The sequence below is a fragment of the Artibeus jamaicensis genome, unplaced genomic scaffold (assembly GCF_021234435.1).
Source record: "Artibeus jamaicensis isolate MK-2021 breed Jamaican fruit bat unplaced genomic scaffold, CSHL_Jam_final contig_384, whole genome shotgun sequence".
NCBI classification, from domain to species: domain Eukaryota; kingdom Metazoa; phylum Chordata; class Mammalia; order Chiroptera; family Phyllostomidae; genus Artibeus; species Artibeus jamaicensis.
In genome coordinates this window covers 13,889,343-13,917,068 of record NW_026521810.1, presented here as the reverse complement: position 1 = coordinate 13,917,068, position 27,726 = coordinate 13,889,343, and the positions used below count along the sequence as shown (strand labels likewise).

At 45.8% G+C, this 27,726-nt stretch overlaps 1 protein-coding gene across 1 annotated transcript in view; it reads right to left on the bottom strand.

The window, feature by feature from the left end:
• POLR1A (RNA polymerase I subunit A) overlaps nucleotides 1-27,726 on the bottom strand; it is an 80,156-nt gene that overhangs the window by 49,810 nt on the left and 2,620 nt on the right. Inside the window, exons 2-12 of the mRNA XM_053664517.1 lie at nucleotides 25,699-25,903; nucleotides 24,617-24,766; nucleotides 19,723-19,830; nucleotides 18,708-18,793; nucleotides 18,512-18,612; nucleotides 12,197-12,283; nucleotides 8,822-8,927; nucleotides 8,365-8,527; nucleotides 5,877-6,047; nucleotides 5,625-5,747; nucleotides 3,192-3,422 (exon numbers count right to left, since the gene is read on the bottom strand). Coding sequence (XP_053520492.1) covers nucleotides 3,192-3,422; nucleotides 5,625-5,747; nucleotides 5,877-6,047; nucleotides 8,365-8,527; nucleotides 8,822-8,927; nucleotides 12,197-12,283; nucleotides 18,512-18,612; nucleotides 18,708-18,793; nucleotides 19,723-19,830; nucleotides 24,617-24,766; nucleotides 25,699-25,903 — 1,531 coding nt within the window. The remainder of the gene's footprint in view (nucleotides 1-3,191; nucleotides 3,423-5,624; nucleotides 5,748-5,876; nucleotides 6,048-8,364; nucleotides 8,528-8,821; nucleotides 8,928-12,196; nucleotides 12,284-18,511; nucleotides 18,613-18,707; nucleotides 18,794-19,722; nucleotides 19,831-24,616; nucleotides 24,767-25,698; nucleotides 25,904-27,726) is intronic.

Genomic DNA, 27,726 nt, shown 5'->3' with positions numbered 1-27,726 from the left:
TGCAACCCAGGCATGTGCCCTGACTGGGAATCAAACCATGGTTGCTTGGTTCCCAGGCCCGTGCTCAATTCACTGAGCCACACCAGCCAGGGCTACTTTTCTTTCATAAAGTCCCTTCCTGCTTTTGCTCCTGGGTCATATCATCAGGTATGATGTGGTCCCTCAGACCTCGGAGCCTCCTGAACCTCAACCTGGACCCACCCATCCATGGGGGTGTCCTGAGTGGGGAGCAGAACACCTTGCCTTTACCCTCACAGGATTTAGGAACTCAATTTTGGGACGGGCAAACTGCAGCCAGAAGGCAAGCCTCTTGTTTGTGTAAATAGTTTTTCTGAGAACACAGTCCTGCCCATTTGTTTACGTACTGCTTGTGGCGGCTTTCAGGCTACAATAGGTTTGAGCTGTTGCAGTGGAGACTATATGGTTCCCAACGCCTAAAGTACTTACTACCTGGTCCTTTGCTGGAAAAGTTTGTGGAACCCTGACCTAGAATGAGGACCTTGCTGAAACCTGAAGGGTTAGCAGGAGTTAGCCAGGGAGTGTAGGAGGGCAAAGGTCCCAGCAGGGGACAACCACCACAAGGCCAGAAGGGGGAAAGAGCCCTGCATCGAAGGGGACGGCTGGAGTGTGGAGGGCAAGCAGGGGTGAGGCTGGAGGAGGAAGCGGAGACGGTGTGCACGGGTCTGAGCTTCAGGAGGAAGACAAGCAACGGGGCTCCCCTCACACAACTTTACTGCTGTTCGGCAGTCATTTTGGTCACTTCCCAAGAACAGACCAACTCGTGGCAGTGAGGCCTCCCTGAGCTCCCATCCTGGTCACCTCTGACCCTGTGGACATAACTGACCACAAGAAGTTCTCTTGTGTGGCTGCCTCATCCTCGCACCCCAATAATGTCACAACCCCCCACACCCTGCTACTTTTTCGGTCGAAGGCCCTGACTAAACTATTGCCCTGAGTGGCTCTGAAGCCTGGCTCCTTCCCTGTGTTCAGACAGCTCTCCTGGGTTACGGGTGACTGTCACTGCTGCATCTTCTCTCTCTGTCCTCACTCTTCTTAAGATTCGTATTGAACTCCACAGATATCTCATCAGTGCCCCTGGGAGACAGAAGGCAGCCAGGGGCTGGTCCCGACCGGGAAGAACGCCTCGGCCCTACCTGGGAGGACAGACACGGACAGCAGACAAGCGAGCCTGCAGCTGCCGTGCTGGCTCTTCTCCCTCCACGTCCCGGGGCTCAGCTTCCCATCCACCCTGTGTTCTCTCCCCACGATACTTCCTGGTCAGAGTCAAACGTTCTGATAATTTCCTTTTGTAACTCCGTGGCCCCCGGTCTAAGTTCCACCTTTCTACCTTTTACAGAAGATGGGCCCTTAGATTTTCCACCGTCATTTTGACTCAGATGGGCCCAGACGGGGCACCTTCCTCCAGGGCCCTCCCGTTCCCCTGTTCTGTAAACCACAGCTGCCTTCTCACCTGTCCTCCCTTCTACTTCCCCGACACCCTAGCCACCTCAAGTCCCCTGTTCCCACTCTGGGACCTCCCCTGCTTTCATGCTTGGCTCCCCCACCTCCGGATGTCTCCAAAGCCTCCCTGCCAGCTGCCCTGCAACACTGCCCTCAGACTCCTTTCTTCTCATGGACACACACGTAAAGTCGCGGACCTGCGTAGCTATTCCCTCATGTGTCTGCCAGAGCACTCCACGGTGGGTAACACATTTATAGACTCATTCCCTGGTGGTGACACTGTAACTCCAAGGAGGCAGGATCTTGTCCACGGTGACTGTCAAAGTGCAGTGCGCAGCAGGTAGGGGCCCTCACACAGGACTGCTGGACCCCACTGTGCTTTCCTCTCTCAATTTTTCTCTCAAAATTTCCTACTGAGACTGTTTCACTGTTTCAACTTGAGGTTACTCTAAGTTAAAAGACGTACACCTTAACTTCTCTTGCAGTTCTCACACAGCTCCTAGCAGCACTGGACACTTAAGGGAGGCAGGATAACCTGTGAGCCTAAACATAAATTTGAGTACAGTAGTACAGAAAAAGTAGGTGAGCTGTCCTGCTTCTGCACGTGTCCCTGCCAACCACATGACGTGTCTGCTCGACCTCGGGAGCGCTGCAAGCGGAGAGGAAGCAAGACCACAGGCTGCGGTGGAAACCAGTGGTTCCTCAACAAGGCCAAGATGCTTCCTTTTCCTCCGCTTCTCCTCCAAAGTGCATCACAGCTGAGGTAGCAGCGATGCTAAAGACCCACCAGCCACCGGGTCTAGCCAAGTTAGAGGGCGAGGGAAGACCTCACAAATGTGCAGACAGGTGAAGAAAACCCAGTAAGTCAGTCCTCTGGGCCACAAATCAGAAAGTAAACCCAAATTAAATCTATTTAACTCCCAATAACTTCTGCCATGACCGCCTGGTTAAGGGGTCATTTGTTACTGCCTTCTGGTAGAATGATTATTATCTGACAAAGACACAAACACTGTCACTCGCTGATTTCACGCTCTCAGCTGACATTTCTAATCAGTCACCTACTCTTGCCAGTGGAGCCCGGATAAGGCTCAGGATCCCTTAACACGGGACCTGCACAGATCCCTCAGCAGTGCAGGTGAGCACCAGCCACTGCCTGAAAGTGAAGCAGCAGGTGAAACCTGTCGGTCATCACGGAACAGAGTACTTTCTTCCTTTGGGGCAATTCTCAGACTTCGGCAGGCACAAGAACCTTCCAGAGAGCTGTTAAGGCATGAACCCCCAGGGCCCATTCCCAGAGCATCTAATGCAGCAGCTGGGAGGGGAGGAGGAGGGTACATGTGTATTTCTCATGAGCTCTAGGAATGCTGCTGCTGCTGGTCTGAGAGACCACCTCTGCACAGCCCTGGTCAAGGACGGCCAATTCTCCAGCCCCAGGACCACAACTGAATTACCACCGAAGAGCCTTCCGCGAGCCCCAGACGTGTGCCCAGCACTGTGCTGCGTGGCAGGAGACAGGCAAATGAAGCTTTAATGATGGTGTTGAGGCCCCAGGAACTCTGGCCCCAGCTGGGGAGATAAAGAGAGCACCATGAAGCCCCTGAGGAACACCCACGTGTGTTAGAAGCTTTATCCTGAGGAAGCAGAAACTGCTCACACAGCATTCCCACCACAGCACTCAGGAGCCACAGCCTATGGCCAGCAGTCATTGATTAAATCTGCCCACTACTCACAATTTTTGTCCCCTGGGGCTTAGGTGCCCCCGTGGCTGGAGTCAGGAGCTGTTTGGCCACGGCTTCCCGCTGGCTGAGGTCCACAGCGCTCAAGGCTGTGCGACTGCCATCCTCGTTGATGACCATGGAGGCTCCCGGGTGCACGTTGGGGCCGTTGATGACCGCCTGCCTCAGCTCCTGCACGTTCCAGGGGGTAACTGGCTGAGGGTAGGTCAGTTTTGTGGCAAACACCTGAAAGCAAGGAGTGGACATAAAAATTCCGGGTGGGCAGAAAAAGGTTCATGGAACCAAAATCTGACTCAATAAGCTCTCTGACTTTTCCCCAAAGACATGGAGGTTCTGTCTTAGCCAAAAAGGTCCTTAGGGAGGAAAGCACCATGCTGCCTGCCTTCCCCACTGAGCCATTCTTCCACATTCGAGGCCTTAAGGGAACAGAGACTGGGCCTCCTTTTTCAGCAGTCCGTCTGAAGAGAATGACCTGTGTACTGCAGTTTACGCATTGGAATTTTTTTAACCCATCCTAAAACTTCATCATTTCCTCATCTGACAGTAAGTTCATGGGCCCCAAAGGGAACACAGAATGGGACACCAGCCTGAGAGAGGCGGCATATGCCTGCCCTCAAGTACCCCCTCACTCCAGCAGACGTCTAACTGATCGCGGCCCTTGCCCTCAGTCCAGACGTGGCATCAGCCAGCACAGTCAAGGTGCTACCTGAAACCGACTCGGCCTCCTGAGACAGAAGAAAATGCAGCGCCCCACTGAACACTAGGCCTGCAACATCCCACTCCAAAAACAGATTCCCTGGTTAAGTTTCCAAGCTACTGAATACTATAAACTCTTTGATGCTTCCAAATGTATATAAATATATCAGAGTCCAAAAAGTCCTATGTAAAGGATCTTGTTGAATTTTGTCCAGTGCTCTGCTCCAGCAGCACTTTGAGAGGGGCCTTCCTGCCACATCGCCCTGCGCTCCCTTCCCTGTACCTGTTCTACTTTTGCCGATGCACTGACCACTACCCGAGTGTTTGTGTTCCTGCGTATTCATTTATGTGCCTCCACCACTGGAGTGTAAGCTTCCTGGGGGACACTCCATTCTACATGGTTCACTGCTGAGTTTTGAGCTTACTCCCAAACGTATTTTACCTCCTTTGCTACCATGACACCTCTCCACAGGGCTCTATGGGGAAGGATGTACCATGAAGGACCGGGGGCAGTTTCACAGGCTCTGCTCCTCATGGCCACCTAGTGAGCAACAGCCCTGGCTACCATGGCCCTGACACCTGGGCAGGTTGGAGGTGGGCCGAGGGGTAACCTCAGAGTCCCCTTCAGGGGACAAGCCATTACCAAATGAACCCAGATCCAATCCAAGAAGAGAGGCCCAGCACCTCTGAAGTTGGAAAGAGGAGGCAGCACTAACAGTCTCTCCCAAAGCCAAGGACACTTGAGGGAGCATGAGGCCAAAGCCAACCAGGGCACCACCTGCCCTCTGTCCAGAAAAAGCAACACACAGGTCACAGGCCTCTCTTCTCAGGGCATCAGATTCGTGAATATCATCACTGGCTTCGCAATGCTACTCCCTGCCACTTGCCCCAGCTTCTGGATGCAAAGACCTATGGCTCCCAGGAGGTGGTGGGCATGGACTGAGTATTCTCTGACTCCTCTCCCCTTGTTTGTCATGCCCTTGCCTAAGAGAGAGAAGGCAGTGGGCACAAGGCGGCCATCAGAAGAGCTGAGCTCTGCTCATTCCCAGCACCCCCTCCCCCACCCCAGAGCAGCAGAGGAGGCAGTACATAAGGAAATGAGACTCCACGGAGGGAATTAAACCATCTTCATACCACTGACCTCAGGGACAATTAAGGAGGAAGCCAATTAAAGGGCTGCTGCTAAGAAGCACCACAGCTGGAATTGGTGGGGAAGTGAAAAAACGAAGCTGAATCCCCAAGGAAACGCTAATGGGTGGTTGGGGCGAATTGCTTACCCAGAGGAACTGAGAGGAAGGAAGACACAAGCACTTCCCCTCCGGCAGCTCGCTTTCCTTCCTCTCCCTGACAACTGACTCACGACACCAGGCGAGTACCTGGGATGGAAATCCCTCTTTCCCTCTGGCTGTCATGTAGAAACTGTCTAGGAAGGTGTAAAGACTAGGCGGAAACAAGGAGACATGCAAGCAGGGACATGGAACACTCGGTAGTCGGTGCCCTGGCGGCCTAGGAAGTGGATTTTGCTCGGAGGTGGAAGGTGTCTGCACACCTGGTAAGGAGGGAGAGCAATGCCATCACACAGCCTCACATCCCTGCCAAACGCCTTAACCAGGAAGACAGAGATGCTGTCCCCACCCAAGCCACCACAGTCTGTCACACACTTCTCTGCAGCCCTCCTCGACACTCCCATCTACTGCCCAACAGGAGCAAACGATACCCCTCCGCACGCACCATGGGGATTCCAATTTCGTTGGTGTTGATGTACATGTCGGGGCAGATGACGGAGCGGGCTGCGTAGTCTACTCGCTTTCCCATCATGTGCTTTCGGAATAAGCCCTCCTTCTTCTCTAGGATCTTTATGGGGGGAAGGAAAACCCAAATAAAGCATTAAAAAAATCAAGTGCTTTTATTATCCTTGTTTCAGTACGAATGTTTATTATTTAACCCCTTCAGCTAGCCATGGGGGTCCAACATACTGCTCACCTGTCTAATGCCGGGGTACTTCTCCACCATTAATTTGTCCATCTCGCTGTCAAACACAATGTTGACGTGGCTCTGCAGGCGAATCCAGATGTTGTACAGTTTGTCTGTGAGGGACTGGCCTGGAAGCAAACTCAGGAAGGATCGGTCCACGGCAACTGAAGAGTCTTTTTCCTGGGAAGGCAACCAAGAAAACAGGCGTGATGGGAAAAACCTCAAAAAAAGCCAGGTCTGGTTTCCTCTTTCTTATTCCAGAGTCAACGTGCATCAACAGAACACCAGCCTCTATGCGTATCTCCCAGCCCGCCTCTTTCTAGTAGTAAAATGAATTCAAATTGATAAGCCGCCTTCTTTCTTCTCTTTTGCACCAACACACATTTACCTCCCGGTTTCTGTGTGTCAGGAATCTGGGCACAGCTTCCCTGGCTCTCTGCTTCCAAGTGTTTCCCAGGCTGCGATGCAGTCAGCCAGTGTCAGGTTCTCACCTGAAGGTTCACTGGGGAAGGACCTAACTCTGCCCTGACATGGCTGTTGGAAGAATTCAGTTTCTCGGCTGCCAGGCTGCCAGCCTCAGTTCCTAGGTGGCTGTTGGGCAGGGACCACCTTCAATTATTTGCCACGTGCTTCTCCAACATGGGAGCTTGTTTCACCAAAGTGCTTGCAGCAGTGGCTGAAGTCCCTTAACATCTAATTTTTAAGACACCCTTAGAAATTCTTCCCACATCCAGGCTGTTTTGATGAAACTCTGTTATCCTGAAGGTAACAGAGGCTCATAAGGAGTTTTAGCTTTATTTATGGTCTTAGAAAACCCAGATCCAAAGCACTCACAAAAATGCAGGTGGAAAGTTTCTTAGAGGGAAAAAAGTTTGCCATATGATTTTATATGTCATCGATTAGGATGTGGGTCTGCAACTGGGATAAGCAGAGTGGCTGACTGATCTGCACGTTTCACTGGAATATTTAACCAACCTTTTTCTGTCCCTGGCTCTGCCTCCTTCCTGTCACCCTCTACCTGCCCAAGAGATAGGCCCTGAGGCGTAAAGCTGCTTTAGAGCACCACCTACTGACACTCTACAGCTACTGACTGGCCCCATCTGGCTGGGTATGACACAGGAGACAGACAGATGGTCCCATGTCCCTCGGTGTGTGGGTCAGATGACAGAAAACGCACTGTCAGTGCGTTGGAGGTGGGAAGAGGACACGTGGGGGAAGATCCAGTAAATGAGAATGTCGGAACCCATTACTGATGAAGCAGGTGTGACCTCAGTTGAGGAATAGAGGGTCATCCTTAGTTATAGGGAGGGCTGATATATTGTCTGCTCCGTCAGACACAGGGACAGATGGTCGCCTGTGTGATGAACAGGGCCTCTGTCAACCTAACTCACTGCCATGGCATTTCCTGACTCAGGACCACGTGATTACGTATGGAACGAGAGACTGTCTTAGTGGGTATCCTCAGTGCCTCGCCCACTCACGCGAGTGAGAGGACTGCCATGGGGATGGAATGTCGGAAAAAAGTTGGGGAACAGTTATAAGCATTTCTTATTAATCAGATGGAAAGAGGGCACAGTGACTTCAGGTAACAAGGACCTTAGGAATTAGAGAGGACACTTTTATTTCTTCAGAGACTAGAGCCTGAGGATGTCAGATTTCCTATACTGAGGACTTTTAAAACCACATCTATGCTGCAGATCAGAAAACTTAAGCAAAACCAAAGAAAGCCCCAAGCAGAAAGGCTGGGTAACCCAGTGTGAGTGTCCAAGACAAACAGTGGCGCCACCTGGTGATGGGCCTAGTTCACAGCAGGACTCTTTCTGCAGCTAGAAAGGAGAGTGAGAGCCCATCCACTCAAGTCTGAGAAAACCCTTCCTATTTGCCTCCAGAGAGTGAGCATCTGAGAGCTGGAAAGACCCCAGTGTCCTCAGTAAGCCTTCTTTATACCCACTGAAGACCTGATATGCTGAAGGGGGTCCAGAAATGTTTGCTGAAGTGGGAAAACTAAGTTCAGCTCCACTATTTACTGAGGAGGAAGCTGAGGCCCCAAACCTAACAGTCCTCCTACTCTGGGAAATTCCTAGAATCTACAAAACTGCCTTCCTAATCCCAATGCTGGAGATTTTAATGAGCCAAAAACAGAGCTGGGTGACTCAGAATCTAATACTGTAACCCAGGAGGAATATTCTTAGAGCCCAAGGGAAGCGAACTCTTCTTTCTAGAGTTGCCAAAGGCAGGTGGTCCAGAAGAGCCTACATGTAAAATCTCAAGACAAACCACACCCATATAATAGCAGAGATGAGCCCACAAAACTAAAGCAACGCATCCAGGGTCACTGGTATAAACCTAGACCTCAGTGCTCAGACCATGCTTTCCCCTGACATTACCCGCGTTTCCCCCAAATGATGGCCCACACGCAGCACGCTGCACCTACTGCGGGGAGTTAGAACTAAACGTGTATGTTAATGGCATCAGCTCCACGACAGCCCTGACCTACCTCATCTGCTGCAGGTGCTCCCACCTCACATGGCAGCTCCTGTTCTTGGGCCATTAACGCCAGAAGCTTTCGGATCAGAACCACATCCTTCATGACAGCCTGCAAGTTCACCGTCTGGCCATTGGTAAACATCTGGTCCCCCAGGCGATTGACAGGGCGATACCTGCAGGGGACACACGGCATTGGTGGCTGTACAGTGTGGGAAATGGGTCATGTTTTTCGGCCTCTCCCCCTTCCTTACTATAAGCAACCCAAACCCCACCATACTCAAGACAGCCAACATTCCCATCGCGTTCAGGACAAATGAGAGGAAAATACTCCCACCACCCGCAACCTGGAAGCAGAACTGCCTGCTCTACCTCTCAGTGCCCTTTGTCCTTCATCTCTCCCAGACATCATTATTTAATTACTCAATATACCTTTCTCAGGTGAAGTAAACGCAATTAAAGGGCATTACCTTGAAGGTGGCACCACCAAGAAATCCAGAAAGAACAAAGTGGGATTGAATCTAGACTCCATGCCAACCTCTTCCAGTCCCGAAAAAAGGAAACTCAGAAAGAATCCTATGTTGGAAATGAGCCAAAAAGATCATTTAAATGTATGTCAGGACATGGATGGCTAAACATTTAAGTAATGAAAAAACAATACCACAATATAGGACAATATAGAGAGTAAGATCAGAGTTTTCTTTACAAAATGAGCAAAACATTCCTCTCAGTGCTGACAGCCTGCAAACAGCGAGTATAAGGGTGGGTGGGTACCACAGGGCCGCCAGGGTGGGAAACCACAGCTGTCACTTGTTCCAGACTCACACACACACAAGTACACAATCACTTGGGTAATTATAAAACATGTATTTGCAATATGCAAAGAAGAAACAGCAAACCGAAAAATTTAAGTTTGCCTTCTTACAAAAACTAAAACCCTTCACACTGATGCTACCAAGAGGAATGGACAAAACCCTTTGGGCCTGCTGCATACACAGCCATGCTGCCTTGAGTGCTCTTTTTTTTTCTGGACATGTATCTTCAACAATATTTTTAAATGTGTATTATCAATGATACTATTATATATTTTAATATATATTTTATCAATTAGACTATTATAGTTGTCCCAACTGTTCCTTTTGCCACCCACAACCCCTACTCCCTCTGGCGAACTCCCCACTTAGTTCATGTCCATGGGTCATGCATGTAAGTATATTTTACCAATTAAAATGTATTTTATCAATTACACGATTATATTGCATGTAATTACACTACTATATTGCATGCATGTAAGTTGTTTGGCTACTCCACTTCCTATACTGTTCTGTACACCCCATGGTTATTCTGCACCTACCTATTTGTACTTCTTAATCTTTGCATCTTTCCCCCCATTCCTCTACTGACCATGAACCCTGCAAATGATCTCCACATTTGTAATTGTTTCTGTTCTGCTCGTTTGCTTTGTTTTTTATATTCAATTGTTGACAGTTGTGAATTTATTGCCATTTAATGTTCATAGTTTTGATATTCTTTTTCTTAAATAAGTCCCTTTAACATTTCATGTAATAATGGCCCGGTGACAATGAATTCCTTGTATTTGTAGACAATACCTTGTCTAGGAAGCACTTTATCTGCTCTTTAATTCTAAATGATAGTTTTGCTAGATAGAGTAATCTAGATTGTAATTTCTTGCTTTTAATCACTTTGATTACTTATTGCCAGGCCCTTCTAGCCTGTAAAGCTTCTTTTGAGAAATTAGCTGACAGTCTTATGAAAACTCCTTTGTAGTACTGTCTCCTTTTCTCCTGCTGCTTTTAAGATTCTCTAACTTTAACCTTTGGCATTTTAGTTACCATGTGTCTTGGTGTGATCCTCTTTGTGTCCATCTTGTTTGGGACTCTCTGCTTCCTAAACTTGCATGTCTATTTCCTTCATCAAATTAGAAAAGATTTCTTTCATTATTTTTTCAAATAAGTTTTCAATTTCTTGCCCTCTCTCTTCTCCTTCTGGTATCCCTATGATGTGAATGTTGGTACATTTGATGTTGTCCCAGAGGCTTCTTAACCTATCCTCGTTTTGGGGGAGATTCTTTTCTCTTCTTCTTGTTCTGATTGAATTTTTTTTCTTCCTCATGTTCTAAACTGTTGATTTGATTCTCAGCTTCAATTACTCCCCTGTTGATTCTCTGTAGATTTGCTTTATTTCACTTAGTGTAACTTTCATTTCTGCATTTCTGCCTGGTCTTTTTTATGCCGTTGAAGTATCCAATTACTTCCTTGAGCATCCATATCACCAGTGTTTTGAACTCTGCATCTGATAGATTGCTTATCTATATTTTATTTAGTTCTTTTTCTGGACTTCTGTTCTATTCTTTCATTTGGGCCATGTTTCTTTGTCTCCTCATTTTGGCAGCCTCCCTGTGTTTGCTTCTATGTATTACGCAGAGCTACTCTGACTCCTTGTTTTAGTAGCATGGCCTATTAAAGAAAATAACACCCATAAATTGGAAGAGGCAGAGCCCTAGGTAATCACCAGGGCAGGGCAACCTGTGTGAACCGGGCTTATAGAGTCTCAGATATGGCGCTGCCACTCTGTGGCTCTATGTGGGGGAGGGCTCAGAAAAGAGACAATGGCTGCTGCCTGGCCTCTGGAATTTTGTCCAGGAGGAAGCTGTCCCCTGGTACTTGCCTTGACGTCAGACACTGCATTTTCTCCCAGTATGCCATTGATGCCCTTCCAGCTGCTGCCCAAGTCCTGGAGCCCAGAGGAAGTGAGTCTGTGTAAGTCCAAAGACCACTGTGGGCCCTTTAAGAGGAATGCCTGAGAATCTCTGTTTCTTCTAGTGTCCCCACCCCCACTGACTTTACAGCCAGAAGCTATGGGGACTTGTCTTCCTGGCACTGGAAGCCTGGGCTGGGTGGTCTGGTGTGGGGCTGGGATCCCTTGCTCCTGAGGAATCCTTCTGATTTTTATCCTCCACATGTGGGTGTGGGACCAACCACTCTGCATCTCTGCGCCTTCTACTGTCTGGATGAATGTGACTTCTTTAATCCTTGGTTGTCAGACTTCCATACGGCTCCATTTTCTGACAATTCTGGGTGATGGTTGTTCTTTAATTTAGTTGTAATTTTTGCTATGGATGTGAGAAGAGGCGAGCCATGTTTATCTCTGCCTCCACCTTTCCCAGAACAGTATTTGCATTTTTAAGGCTTATCCTTACTCAATGGTTACATCCAGTATTGCAGAACACACTCTCAGAGGGTGGGTAACATGAAGGTTTAGATGTACTGCATAGGTTTTCTTATATACTCACAAGGGAATGAAGGATTTTCCTTTTTGTAGAAAATTAAAATGTAAAAACCTAATTAAAAATACATATTAGAGTTCATTTTTTAGATTCATGAAAGGGATCTCCAGAGAAACCTTCGTGGTTAAAGGTGTAACAGACATTCTCCAGTCTACAATGCATCAATGACAATGGACCCCAAAGCCCGACCCAAACCTGAGAACTGATTTCAAGAGAAATCCACGATAATCACATTAGGAAAACAAAAATAACACGGCAGGATAGCCCTGGCTAGTGTGGCTCAGTGGATTGAGCGCTGGCCTGCGAAGCAAAGGGTCACCGGTTTAATTCCCAGTCAGGGCACATGCCTGGGTTGCAGGCCAGGTCCCCAGTGGGAGACACATGAGAGGCAACCACACACTGATGTCTCCCACTCTTTCACCTTCCCGTCCCCTCTAAAAAATAAGTGAATAAAATATTTTAAAAAATAATAAGGCAGGGTAAGTGAGTTCAGAAACTAAAGCCAGAAGACAAAGGGTAGTTTCTTTAGGTACAGCACCTTCATTCTTCCAAAGGGCGCTAAGATGTTCTCGTGCACTGGTCGGTGTCAGGTAGCCCCGCTTTCCCATCTGCGCCTCCTCAATTCCTAGAGCAGAGGAAGGGGAGCAAAAGCAAAACTCAATTACAGGCAGTCCTTCCTTAATGGGATTTACCGATTCTTCCTCCCAACCTGCCAAGCCTGCAATTTGATCACAAGTAGCAAACTCTGGGACAGCATATTCTCAGCTTTGAATATTCCCCCCTTAATCTAATTTTTTAAGTCAGGAAAACAATAAAACTATGTATAAAATCAATACAGCAAAGGAAAAAAATCACACACCATGCCATCACATTACATTTTATCACTAATGTACGTTCTTTTCCGGTCCTTTGGTTTAAACAGTGTTAGATAATTGCATTATGTTAACTGTGGGCTTCCTCTGTATACTACTTTGCTCAGTCAGTGTCCTCTTGTGAGCATTTTGACATGTTATCACACAGCTTTTGTCAGGATGTCAAGTTTAATGACTACATGACATTCTGCTGAGAGAATGTTTTTCTAAGTGATTTAGCCATATTCTCATAGTTGAATGCGCATCGAACCCAGTTTTTTACTATTATAAGTAATGTTATAATTTAAAAAACTGTATGTGCACATTGCTTTTATAAGAAAGGTTCACAGAAAAAGAATGATAGATAAATGAGTATGAATATTTTATGGGTAAATGTATATTCAATTTCTTCTTACATGTATCACGCTAATGTGTGAGGGGTAGATTGATTTTGGTTTCTCAGATCAAATAAGATCACTCTGGGTACCAGCAGCTACACCCAGGGTCAGTCAAGTCTGGCCTGGGGCTGCCATACAGCAGGTCAGGCTCCTGGCACTTAGATGGTTAACAAAGACTTAAGTAATGTGACCCCTAGGTCAAAACTCAACTTATTCTAGGATACCTTCATGGAAATTAAATATTGCTCAATTTCCCCCTTGTATGTACTTATCAGGGCAGGAGCTTCATCTAGTCTGTGTTCCTAGCACCTGACACAATGCATTGTGTCAGATACTAAACTGTCACTGGCTTGAATACCCATGTTCAAAATATCCTAAGATTATCTACAATTAAAAACCTCATTCTTTTGCCTTTTTCTGTAGTTGTAAAATCCAGCTTCATTCCATTCCAATTCTCCAAGTAGTTTCTTTACCATCTGCAGAGATATCTTATCACAAGTTCTTAGAGAAATCTGTAACTTGGATAACAATATATATATATATATCACAGTTTAGTTAACTATTCTCTATTAATAGGCATTTAAGCCATCTCTAATTTTAAACTATTTAAAATTGTGGGTATCCTTAAGACAAAGTCATAGAAGCAGAACTGCTAGGTTAAGGAGTCTACACATTTAACATTTGATTCCTATACAACCTAAACATTTCAATCAGTTAATGTAACTGAAGGAAGTGGGAACATGAAATAAAAAGAGGATGTGCCCTTCAGGAATACCGAAAGCCTTGTATGTTGAGAAGGGGAAAAAAAGACCCCATTGCCCTGGCCAGTGATACTCAGTTGGTTGGCAGGTAGCCCTGAAGACTGAAAGGTCACAGGTTCGATTTCCAGCTGGGGCACATACCTAGGTTGCGGGTTCAATCCCCAGTTGGGGCACATACAAAAAGGCAAACAATCGATATTTCTCTCTCTCTAAAGTAATGGAAAAATGCCCTTGGGTGAGAATTTTAAAAAAGACCCCATTAACCTAAAGAACAACTTGTGGGCATTTCCTGAAACAACTACCTGAGCTTATTTTCCCACGAAACAGGCTTGAAGGGCTGAGGAAGATCAGCTGAGGCTGACAGCTCTCCCCAGCTCCTTCCCCAGACCTGCCAGGAAGTGAAGTGCCCCTCCCACAGTCTAACCACCATGAAGACAGACTGCAGTGGTTCAGTCGTGGGATTTGAGTCAAAACAGACCTGCAGGAAGCCGCCTCGCAAGAAGTGCACTGCTTCCAACAAGGTACCTTTGCAGCCTGCCAAGATGAAATCTGCCTGGATGGGAGTCCAGAACATCCCTCATGTGTTTCATTCAGCTCTGAGAGCTGCTATGGGCTAAAGGTGGGTGGAAGGTCAAACACCTAGGGGAAGACCAGATCACAGTATGTAGAGCGTCTTGGCTCTAAGAATTCTCATTAACATGCTGATGTGCACTGTGGGGCTTGAGGAGCCCTCTGGGGTATAAGTAGCATTTCGCAAGCTTATGGCTCCCTTCATGAGACGATGACCTGTTTGTGGACACAGCTGAGGCATAGTCACTCACTCAGTGACTGAGGCATAGTCACTGAGGCATAGTCACCTTAGCTCATAACACTCACCTGACTCCACATCACCCACTCCCTGCGGTCACTAACCTATGACTCTGGTAGCCTCTTCTGAGAGCGGAGACCACATGGTCAGGTTTCCACCTTGGCACTGTGCTTGGCCATGATCAGGTTTCTTAGCATGAGGCTGAGTCCCCAAGAAGTAAATGCTTGTTAAATACTAAACACCCAATCCTAGAACCATGGAGGACAACCGCTGACTCTAATGCAGATCTTGGGTTGGCGTCATCGTGTTCTCCTGGTTGTCATGAGGTTACTTCAAAAAAAATGGACTTGACAAAAACATTGAGAGGTTGCTTAACTGTTAGATATTTGCCCCAAAGAAATAGTTACCTTCTAGAATTCTGACCACCTTTGTTCTCAATCTGTGAACATTTTCTAAGGCATCCTAAGAGGAACAGAACAGCAGTTCCTAACCTGAAAAACTGTGTTAAGGACTATTTATTGGTAAGTATAGAAAACCCGACTCTGTGGTTAACTATAAACCATTAAACAAAATTAAACGGGCTTTTTAAATGCACTGTGGCCTCCTGGATTGATCTTGGAACACAAAAAGAACATTACTGGAAAAATTCAAATAAAGTCTACAGCTCCATTAACGGTATGTACCAATGTTAATTTCTTAGTTTTGACAAGTGCACCATGGTGATCTAAGAAGTTACATTAAGGCAAACCGAATAAGGAATACATGGGAAGTTTTTTAAAAAGGAATATATAGAAACTGTGTGTACTATCTTTGCAACCCTTCTACAAATCTAAAATTAGTGTAAAGTAAAAGGTTTTTAAAACAGCAACAAGCTTCTTACTAGTCTGGTACTTCTATGGTCTGAATGTTTGTATTCCCCAAATTTAATGTGAAATCCTAACCTCCAAGATAATGGTGTTGGAAGGCGGGCCTTTGGGGGTGATTAGGTCATGAGAATGAAACTCTCATGAGTGAGTTAGCGCCCTCAAGAAAGAACCCAGAGAGCTCCCTGGCCCTTCTCCCATGTGAGGTTACAGGGAGAAGTGGGCTACCCACCAGGGAGTGCACCCTCACCATACACTGAATTTGCCACACCCGATTTTGGACTTCCCAGCCTCCAGAATGGTGAGAAACAAACACTTGTCGATTGTAAGCACCCAGTCTGTGGCATTTTGTCCCAGCAGCCCAAACAGACTAAGACAGCTGTTTATGCCAGGCCTTGCCAGAGTCCTCAAATTAAAAGATAGACTATGCATCTCAAGGAAGAGAACTTATTTCCCTGTCTCTTTCACCTTCTCAAGTTCTGGAATAAAGTTTAGTCACAATATGCTATGGACTTTCACATGAGAAAGTACCAAAACACAGAGTTGGAAACTGAAGCTCCAAGAAGTGACCTTCTCAAATAAGGCTACTTAACTGCTAGACCTACTCGTAAGTAGCAGAGCGAGGTGTCACTCACAGGTTATGCTCTTCCTGCCCTAGCACCTGACTGTACAATGAAAATGCACAGTTAGATTTATCTTGTGGACTTCCCGCCAAGATGGAGGCGTAGGTAGACACACTGTGCCTCCTCGCACAACCAAAATTAAGGACAACAAAAATTTAGAAACAAAAAAACAACCAGAACTGACAGAAAACTGAACTGTACAGAAGTCTGACAACCATTCATACAGACTGGTGAGAGGGGCGGAGTCAGGGGCTGGGGGAGAGGGCTCGAGGCAGGAAAAAGCAGTGGTTGGCAGACCCTCGGAGCACAGGCGGCAGATGACAGACCCTGGGTGTGGGGTGACAACGAGCAGACCCAGTGAGGCGTGCAAGGTGGCTGGCTGACTGCAGTCACACTTCTGCACGCAGATAAACCACACAAAAATGGGCAGTGAGACAGATCTCGCAATGCAGGGCCCCAGTAACAAGAAATAAAGCCTAAAAGCATCAATTAAAAAAACTTGCAGGGGATGAGGTGCCAGGAAAGATTCCCAGCCTCATAGGAAAATTCGTCGGAGAGACCCACAGGGTCCTAGAACGTACACAAGCCCACCCGCCCAGGAACCAGCACCAGAAGGGCCCAATTTGTTTGTGAGAAGCAGCAGAAGAGACCAAAATCTGAGAGAGAGCAAAGCAAAAGCACCATTGTTCTCTCTCTGACCCCGCCCCCACATACAGCATCACAACCCAGTGACTGGGTTGCCCCGCCCTGGTGAACACCTAAGGCTCCGCCCCTTACTATGTAACAGGTGCGACCAGAACAAAAAAATTGCTCCAATGGAAAAACAGATCAAAGCCCCAGAATAAATACAACTAAGCGAGGAAGAGGTAGCCAACCTATCAGATGCACATTTCAAAGCACTGGTGATCAGGATGCTCGCAGAACTGGTTGAACTTGGTCGCAAATTAGACGAAAAAATGAAGGCTACACTAAGTGAATTGAAGGGAAATGCACAAGGAACCAATAGTAATGGGAAGTAAACTGGGACTCAAATCAATGGAGTAGACCAGAAGGAAGAAAGACACAACCAAATAGAGAAAAATGAAGAAACAAGAATTCAAAAAAAATTAGGAGAGGCTTAGGAACCTCCAGGACATCTTTAAATGTTCCAACATCTGAATTATAGGGGTACCAGAAGGGGAAGAGGAACAGCGACAAGTGGAAAACTTGTCTGAACAATAATAAAGAAAAACTTCCCCAATTTGGCAAAGGAAATAGACTTGCAGGAAATCCAGGAAGCTCAGAGAGTCCCAAAGAAGGTGGGCCCAAGAAGGAACACACCAACGCACATCATAATTACATTAGCCAAGATTAAAATGAAGGAGAGAATCCTAGAAGCAGCAAGAGATAAGGGGACGTCACATACAAAGGAGTTCCCATCAGACTGTCAGCGGATTTCTTAAAAGATACCTTACAGGCAAGAAGGGGCTGGAAAGAAGTATTCCAAGTCATGAAATCCAAAGACCTACATCCAAGATTGCTGTATCCAGCAAAGCTTTCATTTAGAATGGAAGGGCAGATAAAATGCTTCTCAGATAAGGTCAAGGAGTTCATCATCACCAAGCCCTTATTACATGAAATGTTAAAGGGACTTATCTAAGATGAAAAATTATTAACAGTGAAAGGAGAGCAAACTGACAGTTACTAACAACCACACCTAAAACAAAGGCAAACTAAGCAAACAACTAGAACAGGAACAGAACCACAGAAATGGAGATCACATGGAGGGTTAGCAACAGAGGAGTGGGAGGAGGAGAAGGGGGGAGAAGATACAGAGAATAAGTAGCATAGATGGTAGAAAGAAAATAGACAGGGGGAAGGTAAGAATAGTACGGGAAATATAGAATCTAAAGAACTAGTGACACATGGACATAAACTAAAGGGGGGATGGAGGGGGAGGGGTGTACAGGTTGGAGGGGAATGGGACAACTGTAATGGCATGATCAAGAAAATATATTTAAAAAAACAAAACAAAAAAACCCACAAACCTACAACTAACAAAAATAAAAAGCAGGAGTACTAAGTCAGTCTCTCAAATTTTCCTCGAGTACCTCGAGGGCAGAAGAGAGCTGAGGCGGAGGCACTCGACTCTCGGGATTCAGTTGACAGCCAGGAGAGGCCTGCAGGAGGTGCTGACATTCTTTGAACATTCACGGTTTTTCTTTAAAATTCACCTACATTTTACTTCAAAATAAATTCACTTGTTTCACAGTAGAATGGTCCTAAATAACTTGTCAGGCATCTTACTTCTTCAAAAAATCTTTCAGGAAACTACCATAGGAAGCAAGAGGGACACCGTTCTGCCCACAGGGCACTGCCTCCCAACGCGGCCAGCCCGTCAACTGTGTGAGAGGCTGGGGCTGGGCACTCCAGCCCTAGAAGCCTGAGCACAGCTCTGCCAGGACCCGCCACAAATGCACCACTGGGACTCACGGCCCAGAGGAGCAGATACTCCCAAGGCGTGGGACCCACCAGATGGCCACGCGTGAGGAACACGGCCGAGGGCTTACCCAGAGGGTCTGCGTCCTCGTCGGCTTTCCTGTGCACCATGGCTGGGTACGTGACTGTCAGTTTGCTGTTGTGCTCCTTTCGGATGACTGACCGCCCGGTCCTACAGAGGAGGACAGTTGTGAGTGAGGAGGAAAAAAACCCCAACGGGGTATTCGTTAACAGCTGTGAGTCACTGGCCAGAGCGCTGACACTCACTTGCAGTGCGGACATCGCTTAGCAGTCATATGTGTCCTCCAGAAGCAAGCAATGAGTTTGCTCTTGCTCTCGCAGACATTTTTCACCTGTTAAAAAGAAGGCAAAGAACCTCAGAGCACTGTCTGAAGACAATCCAGTATGTATTCATTCTGTGATTTTTACCTTTTCTGAAAAACCAGAGGAAACCACCCCTTTTCTTAAACAAAAATTTCCAGAGAACCCTAACACAGCCAAGCTCTGCCAACTACTGAGTGACCTCTTTCCTTAACTCCCTCATTCCTTACAGGTGAACAGGAACAGTTATCACAGCACTAAGCTGCTACTAAGGTGAGGAGATCATGAATGTAGTAGGGGGCTGGGAACAAAGTAAGTTCTCAATAAAGCTAGTTTCTCTTACTTTAATTTAAAACAAACCTCTCTGGAGGCAGCTGGTGTACCCTCCCTGCTGCCTCCCTGGGATGGACCGCGGGGCTCAAGAAAAACACTTCTGCAGTTAAGCTGCATGAGAGGTTCTGGGCCGGGCTGCAAAGCAGACCCACTGTGGCCTCACCTCAGGCCACTTCACTTGGAGTCACTGGTGTGAAACCTGGGCATGAGGTGCATCCGATTTCTAGTTCTGCAGGTTGCTTATCAGCATTACTCATTCACTGACCAAATTAACACTTACACAGATGCTATGCGGGAACAGGGAGATGGGAGGTAGCAGTAGTTTACAGTGTAACAAAGAAAAAGAAGAAAAGAACATAGACCTCATTCTGAAAGTGACGCTGTAAGTGATAACTTTGCTGGCTGCTGTACCTAAACTACCTAATTTCATCTAATCTCAGCGGTCCTGTAGGCAGGCATCAAATAGGAGGACACGGTGACTCAGGAACAGTGATGCAGCCTGCAAGGTCACAGGCATCACAGGAGGCAGAGCTGGGGTTCAAAGCCAGGTCAACTACAGGAAACCCAAAGTGTACGTGAACATCAGAGCTAACAACCGAGTGTTCTGGAAAGAGGCAGCATAACACACCTGTGAGCCTTGGGACCCCAGGAGGTTGTTCTGTACAATGTGGGTTGTATATTGTTCTAATTCTTCCTGGATTTCAAAGGCAGTAGGATCAGCATTTTCTTCTAGAAACTGAAAAACAAATGAAAAAATATATCAAAGTAAAGCAAGTAAACAATTAGCACCACCACAGGGCCAGCCTCTCCAAGAGGGGGAGAGTTTTGTTTGAGGGGAGAGAAGGCAACCTCATGGCTGCTGTGTTGCTTTCTCAAAACAGCAAGGCTGTTAAAAAACAAACAAAGAAACAAGAATATCCTGCTTCCAATAATGGTGGGATAGATTGTTCACACCAAACCTAAAACTGGAAAGAACCAAGGCAGGATAAAATGTTTTGCAGATGTTAAAGGTCTGAGACAGGACAGTGAGGAACACCTGGATCTCACTGAAGGGAGAGAGGAGTCTAGGAGGCTGAGGAGCAACGGGCCCCTGAGCTTCAATGTGTTGAGGGGCTCTGCTTCAGGGCCACCCTCAGGGCAGTTACGTCCCTCCGGGGGAAGGTCCGGACAGGCTTCCGTGATGCTCCCAGGAGCTGTGAGATGTGGCAGCACCAGCCTTGGGCTGATTTCCCCATTCAGGTATTTCGAACTTTTCATTTTGGTGGCCTCAAACAATTAAGGGGACAGAAATCACAGCCTAGAGTTAGTGCAAGGATGGGAATCTAACAGGGTACCTTCCCTCCCATATCCTACCCCACAAACTTAGGAAGCCAGGAACCCAAAGGCTATATGCCCTTGGGAACTAAACTGGCCCTTGAACAGAGCCACCTGGATTCCATTCGCCCAGCAGTCCTGTGAGCCATCAGCTTGAAACCTAACTACCATACGATAGTCCCAGGCCCCAGGCACATGGCAGAAGCAACAGAAGCCTCTTTGGAGGAAGGCAGCATCATTCTAGGTCTCAGATTATTTCTACAAAGAATTAAGTACAATGACAAACTGTCAAAAATAACCACACAAGGACAGGAAGAGAGGGAGTTTCTGGGAACAGGGACCATATCCTGACACTGAAAGCAAGCATGTGGGTGACAGCTACTTTTACCTATTTGTCAGACTGCATGTATGATTAATGCATTTCTGTGGGTTCACTTTACAAAAAAGAAAAAAAAGGATTCTTAAGCCCTGACTGGTGTAGCTCAGTGGATTGAGCATGGGCCTGTGAAGCAAAGGGTGGCTGGTTCGATTCCCAGTCAGGGCACATGCCTGGGTTGCAGGCCAGGTCCCCATTGGGGGACACGTGAGAGACAACCACACATTGATGTTCCTCTCCCTCTCTTTCTCCTTCCTGTCCCCTCTGTCTAAAAATAAATAAATATAAATATAAAATAAAATAAAATAAAGGATTCTTAAGTTAGAAGGTAAGCATCACAAAAAATTTTATGCCAACAATTTGGAAATTTTAGATGAAATGGACAAATTCCTAGAAAAATACAACTTACTCTCAGTGAAGGTTTAAGAAAATCTCCCTGCGCACTTCCCCTGCCCCCGCCTCTTCTGGATCAGTTAGATTTGGGGTTAACTTTCTAGTTCTGTTCCCTGGCAACTTGACAGATGTGGACACGTCAACTGTGTTATTAGGCAGCACTGCTAATGGTGAGAAAGACCTCTACTGGTTAGACTGTACATGAACTAGGAAGACTACGATGAACTATAAACACCTAGTGGGAAACCACAGCTCTGAATTTCCCTGGTGCTAACGAGGTGTGTCCTTGAGAGTCTCTGGAAGCTAGGCCCACAGCACTGTCACAAAAAGATACTGATTCCTATTTGGGGCCTGGGGCTTCTAGGCCGGGGGGGGGGGGGGGCAAGGGTGGCACCAGGGTAGCTCTTGCGTTCCCTAGTATAACCTCATTCTTTTGCTCTGGAACTTGGAGAACCAAAGAAGACTGGACTCTGGCTGGCTGCGAGAACAGCCACTGAAGCAAAACTGTCTGGCAGCACCCTGCTGGGTTACTGTGTCTCCGATAGCACAGAACTCTTTCAGGGCACCTTCCAGAGAGTGAAGAGAGTTCCCGATCTCCTTTCACAAGGCCAACATAATCCAGGTAACCAAACTCAAAAGGACAATATGAGAAAGGAAATTTACAAACCTATGTCATTCATGATCAGAGGTGCAAAATCCTAAGCAAAATATAAGGAAATGAAATCCAGCAACATATCACAAGACAAATTATTGAGAACCAGGAATTCAATTTTGGTTTAACATGAGAAAAGGAATTGAGTAATCCGCCATGTGAACTTGTTAGGAAAAAAAAAATTATCTGAAACTTTCAGTAGGTAAAGAAAAAGTTTTTGATAAAATTCAACATTAACCATCTTAGCAAAATAGGAATTGAATAAAAGTTCCCTTAATCTGATAAAAAAAAATATAAAGCTCAGCCAACATTATGCTTCCTGGTGAAATGTGTAACTGTTTCCCTGTTTGTTTTTTTAATATAACTTATTCTTATATTGTCGCAATCTCAAACTCTCAGAAAATTTTCAAGTACCTACAATGAAGCTTTTGTCCTTGAACCATTTGAGAATAAGCTGCTGGCCTGAAGGCCCACCATGCCCAGGTAGGTAGTTGGGTGAACATTTCCTACAAACGGACACTCTCTAACATGACAAGACAATGAACAAACACAGTACATTACTACCACCTAATCCTCAGACGCCATTCAAGTTTTGCCAACACTCTAACAATGTCCTTTATAGCAAAAATACCCAGTTCAGAGCCACCTGTTGCATTTATACTTATCATCTCTTTCATCCCTTTCAGTCACCTACTCTAACTTTAAAGACATGAGCACTTGGAAGAACTAAAGGCGACTTAAATCTGGGTGTAACTGATGCCCCCTTGAGATCAGATTCAGCCTGGGCATCTTGAGCAGGACAATTCTGAAGCCATGCTCCTGTTCCTCACACTGCATCCTATCAAGTGGGGCATGATTTCAAACTGTCCCATTAGCTGACGTTCACTTTGGCCCCCTGAGTAAGGAGGTGACTGCCAGACTTCTCCACTATTAAGTTACTCTTTCCCTCTTCTTTATAATTAATAAAGATTATTTGTGTAGGTGGGAGTACTTTGAAACTTTCAGTTCACTCATTCATTTCTATCAGTATGAACTCTTGAATTTCATGGACTCCCACCCTATTCATTGGGTTTTAATAGTATCATCATTTACTCTGATGCTTAAACTGTTCTAGATTTGGCCAGTGTGAGCCCTCCCAGACAGCTCCCGTGTCATTCTGACATGTCGCCATCATTCTTTGAGTACCTACTTGCTCTCTGGCACATGACATTGTAGGTTCATCTTGTACTTTCTGTATCAGTCCCAGAACCAGCCATTTATCCAAAAAGCTCTTTTAGTGGAGAATGGTATTCAGGCGCCAAGACATAGGCACTAGATATATTCACTGCTAAGACCACTCCAAGACCCTCTCAGAGTCAGAGCTAGGGAATATATGTGCGCACACACACCCACCCTTCACACTATTACTTTCAATTCCACTCTCACACGATAGGATTAACTCCGCGTCTCCTCTCACTCATATATTTGTAACTTCCTCCTCTGGTAGTATGAAATCTGGCTGGCGTTATCCTTACTATTTGTATTTATTTGATCAACCCCCCCCCCCCCCCGTATGAAACCACCGTCCCATCACTGCCGCCATCTCCTCCTGTGCACGACCCCCTCCTCACTCTATTTGGGCTCTCATACCCCGCACCAGGCCATCCCGCAGGAGCACCTTCGTACCTGACTTGGCTGCTCACTTCCCATGCTGAGCCTTTACCCTGAATGTACATTCTCCTCACTCCGTCTGGACTCTGACATCCCGCACTGGGCTGCCCGCACAGGCAGAGGCGCTCTCTCCCCTTGAGTGCTTCTCTCATCTTGCCTGGACGCCAACAACCCACACCAGGCCACACCTCCGAGTAGAATCCTATCAGCTCTGCTCACTTAAGGTCTTTAAGAGCGAATCATTCAGGAAAGGGAAGGGGAAGAGGGAAGATGAGAAGTTTCCCTTTGTGAGAAGAAACAAGACAAGGATGCACGCTACCCCTTCGACACAGTAATGTAGATCCTAACCACCAAAATAGGGTAAGAAAGAGAAGCAGGACATGTGAGGATTGGGAAGAAATAAAACTGTTGTCATTCGCAGCTGATGACAGTGTTGAAAACCTAAACTTCTGTACAGATAAAGTACCAGAACTGATGAGATGCTTTTGCCAGGTTGTTGCATAAAAAAATCAATATACAAAAATAAGTAGTATTTTCATTTACAAACAGAAAATGAATTTTAGATAAGATATTTACAATACTACTGGAAAATCTGATGCAATTAATAATCTCATAGGGAAAAAAGACTCTACAGAAGAGTTTGATTACTACCTAGTTATCGTACCAAGCATTACCAAGAATACCTCAAAGACTGTACCTCCTAAAATGATGCAATACAAAGTATCCTCTATCATGTAGGTTGTATTCTTACCAAAGTGTGAAATTAGTAAAGAAATAATCAGACAATTTCAGAATGTGAGAAAACCTACAAAGTGTTAAATTCTTTAAAAAAAAAAAGTCAAGATCATAAAAAAGAATTTTCTATATTAAAGCATTCTACATTAAAAGAGACCAAAGAGATGCATCTTGAGTCCAGGAAAAACAAAGCTCCCCAATGGCTAAAGTGGTATTTCTGTGTTGTGTTCATTAACGTCTCTTCAGTGAATGTCTGGCTTCATGTTTTCACATCTAGAGACTGGTACCAGTGAGAAGAGGTAAGATCCAACACTCTGGTGACTGTTCTTAGGGACAACACGCAAATGGCAGATTCCCAGCACCAGGCCTGCCTGGTTTCCCTGACAGCCACCACCCACCTACCCTGCTCAGAATTCTCTCCAGCTCGTACACTGCTTGAAGGGCGCCGACTTCCAGAACTCTCAGCTGGCAGATGAGGAGGTGAATCACAGCCCGGGGGCAAGTCAGCATGTGGCAGTTCAAACAGGAGCCCCGGAGCAACAAGTAGAGTTTCTGAAGAGAAGGAGTAAAGAGAAGCAGGACATTTAGAAAGAGATGGAGTAGCCAGGACGATTTTCAATGCGCTTCCGATTTTTTATTTTAAGGGGTCAGTTTGTTCCCATAAGAATTCCTCTTCCCCTATGTACCTAGAAAGGTCTTTGTGACCCTAAGAACTCGATAACTATTCCTCTACATGTTCTCTGCGATTTCATTTTAATCCATTAAAATTTGATATTTACTTTGGGTCTGAGGTAGGGAACTACCTTTATTTTATTTAACTAAGTACTGAATACTGAATTTAGTTATACATTTAGCATTTAACTAAATACCTAATACTAGTCAAATATATAGTATTTACTTAAAACAATTCTCTTTCTTCGATACGATTAACAGGCAAAAATCATGTCCATGTATGCTATCACCTGTACAGCCTAAAACAAACCCTGGGGGCCAGGGAACCAAGTAGGACTCTACACAGGAGCTTCATTCTTAGCTCATCCTCAGGTTTCAGGTGACTCTGCAGGCTCTTGCTTGGTGGCAGGAGCAGCAAAGCCCGGAAGACCCGAGGGAGGCTTGGAGCACTCCAAAGGTCCCTCTACTGCCAGGGTGGCTCCACCCAGATTTCTGGAGGGTGTCAAGCCACCGAAATGAATGGCACAGGAGATGGATGAACACTTTCTTCCCCTCCTGTGAACAGAACCAACCTGTGGCTCTTCTCAAATGGAACCAAACTGACATTCACTTAGTTAGGGCTAGAGGCCAAGCTGCATGTACTGGATTTGGCTCCTCCAGGTTTAAAATCTCATGATAAAGAGCATTTTAACCTTCCTAAGTGTCAGGAGCTAACCTCCTCAGCCCCCTCCTGTGGGGAAAAGGGCAGCCTCACAAATCCCACTAGCAGCCCTGAGACCCACACATCCAGGGCGGTCTAGGGCAGAACGTACGTCGAAGAGGAGAGGATTGTACACGGTCAGCGGGAGCTCGATGTGGCCCAGGTGGCCAGAGCAGTGGCTGAAGTCCTGCACGCAGGTGGAGCAGACCTCTTTGGAATCTGCAGGGCCCAGAGCTAAATCGTACAGGCCGTTGACCGATGGGTTCCCCAGGCTGTCCAGGTACCGAGGGTTTGTGATAGATTTAACACTTAACTTCCTAAGGAGACAAAAAAGACCAGGGGGAAAACTTAGGTTACTGGACTTCGCAGTAAAGTGATGATTTCATGTGTTTCCTCAGACACACTGACAGCTCTGGACGGCAGAATCTGTGTCTACTGTGTTCACGACTGCAGCCCAGTACTTAGAAATGAGACTGCACACAATAGTTGCTCAATAAATATATGCTGAATAAATAAGAGTGGTAAAATGATTAAAAAACAGACAGTGCAAATCTTGCACTGAGTATATTAGAAGGCTTTTAAAAAGGAGTTAAGCCCTGGCTGGTGTGGCTTAGTGGATTAAGCACCAGCCTGTGAACCAAAGGGTCGCTGCTTCTATTTCCAGCGAGGGCGCTGCCTGGTTTGTGGGCCGAGAGGCAACCCTCTGATGTTTCTCTCACACGCTGATGTTTCCCTACTTCTCTTTCCTTCTCCCTTCCACTCCTTCTAAAAATAAATAAATAAAATCTTAAAAAAAATTTTTTTAAAGCCTTGGCTAGGTAGCTCAGTTGGTTGGAGCATCATCCAGATATGCCAAGGTTGCAGGTTCAATCCTGGGTCAGGGCATATACAATAATCAACCAATGAATGCACAAATAAGTGGAACAACAAATCGACGTTTCTCTCTCTGAAAACAATTAAAAATATCAAATGCTTTGCAAGCAGCGCTTGGTCTTGATCTTAACCCTCTGAGACAGGCATCACTACATGCATTTCCCAGAGGAGGAAACAAATGGGCTCTGGGCAGCTTGGTGATCTAAGCCAGGTGACGGCCAACATGGGGGGGGGGGTGGAGGTAAGGGAACAGGAGGGTAAGGGCCAGGCAAAATCTAAAGCTCACAAGTTCAGTAAAGGGAAGGTGAGTCAATAATCCCTGTACAGTAAACTGAGGCACAGTAAACACAAACATGCAAACCTTTGAGAACTATAACCTGCTTTATTAAAGATTTCATCACAGTATTTTATGTTTGGTTTAAAGAAGGCACCCAGAGGATGCCTAACTACTTTTACCAAAATTACACTCATGCCAAAGCTTACTTTTTCACATTGTTTTTTTTTCCAATTTAGAAAATAAAGGTACAGACAAAGAAATCATCCGAAGCTCACAACCTAGACAACATTCATGGGCTTTTTTTTTTCTGTGGGTACATTTTAAAAAAGTGTTAACTGGGATCCTTTGGTAGTTTAACATTGTTTGTGTCCACTGTCATTTAATATTAAATGAGTGTTTTACATCATTAAAAATTCTTTGGGAACATAATTCTTAAGAGTGGCAAAATCTTTCATTATAAGGCAATTAATATAATTCATTTACCCAAACTCTATTATAAGTAAGCTTATAATACCTATCTATGCAAAGATTTTTGCATAGGAATAATTCAACCTTTTATTTCCTAAAAACATAAGCATTTCTTCAGTGAAATGGAAAACGTGAAGCAAAGAAGGGTGCAAAGCTTGCACTCCACAAAAGGTGGGTGACAGCGCACTGCCCTACAGGAGGCCTGCACCGAATCTCTGTACCTAAAAATCTTCCCCAATTTAAGGGGGGGGGAATGTTACCCAATTGTCATCTTAATTAATTTTTAATTAAGGTATTATTTTTAAGGCTGTTTCAGTCATTTACTTATTTTTTAAATAAAAAATCTTAATTTATTAAATTGTTTTACACGAGCTCCTTCCACATGAAGACACTAATCTTTTACTAACACGGTGGCGAAGGTGGCGAATATTTTCCTCAGTTTATAACTTACCTTTTTTCTTTTTTTCATATGTGAAGGTTTATAAATTCAGCCAAGTGCTGAATAGATGGCTCTGTCATTCA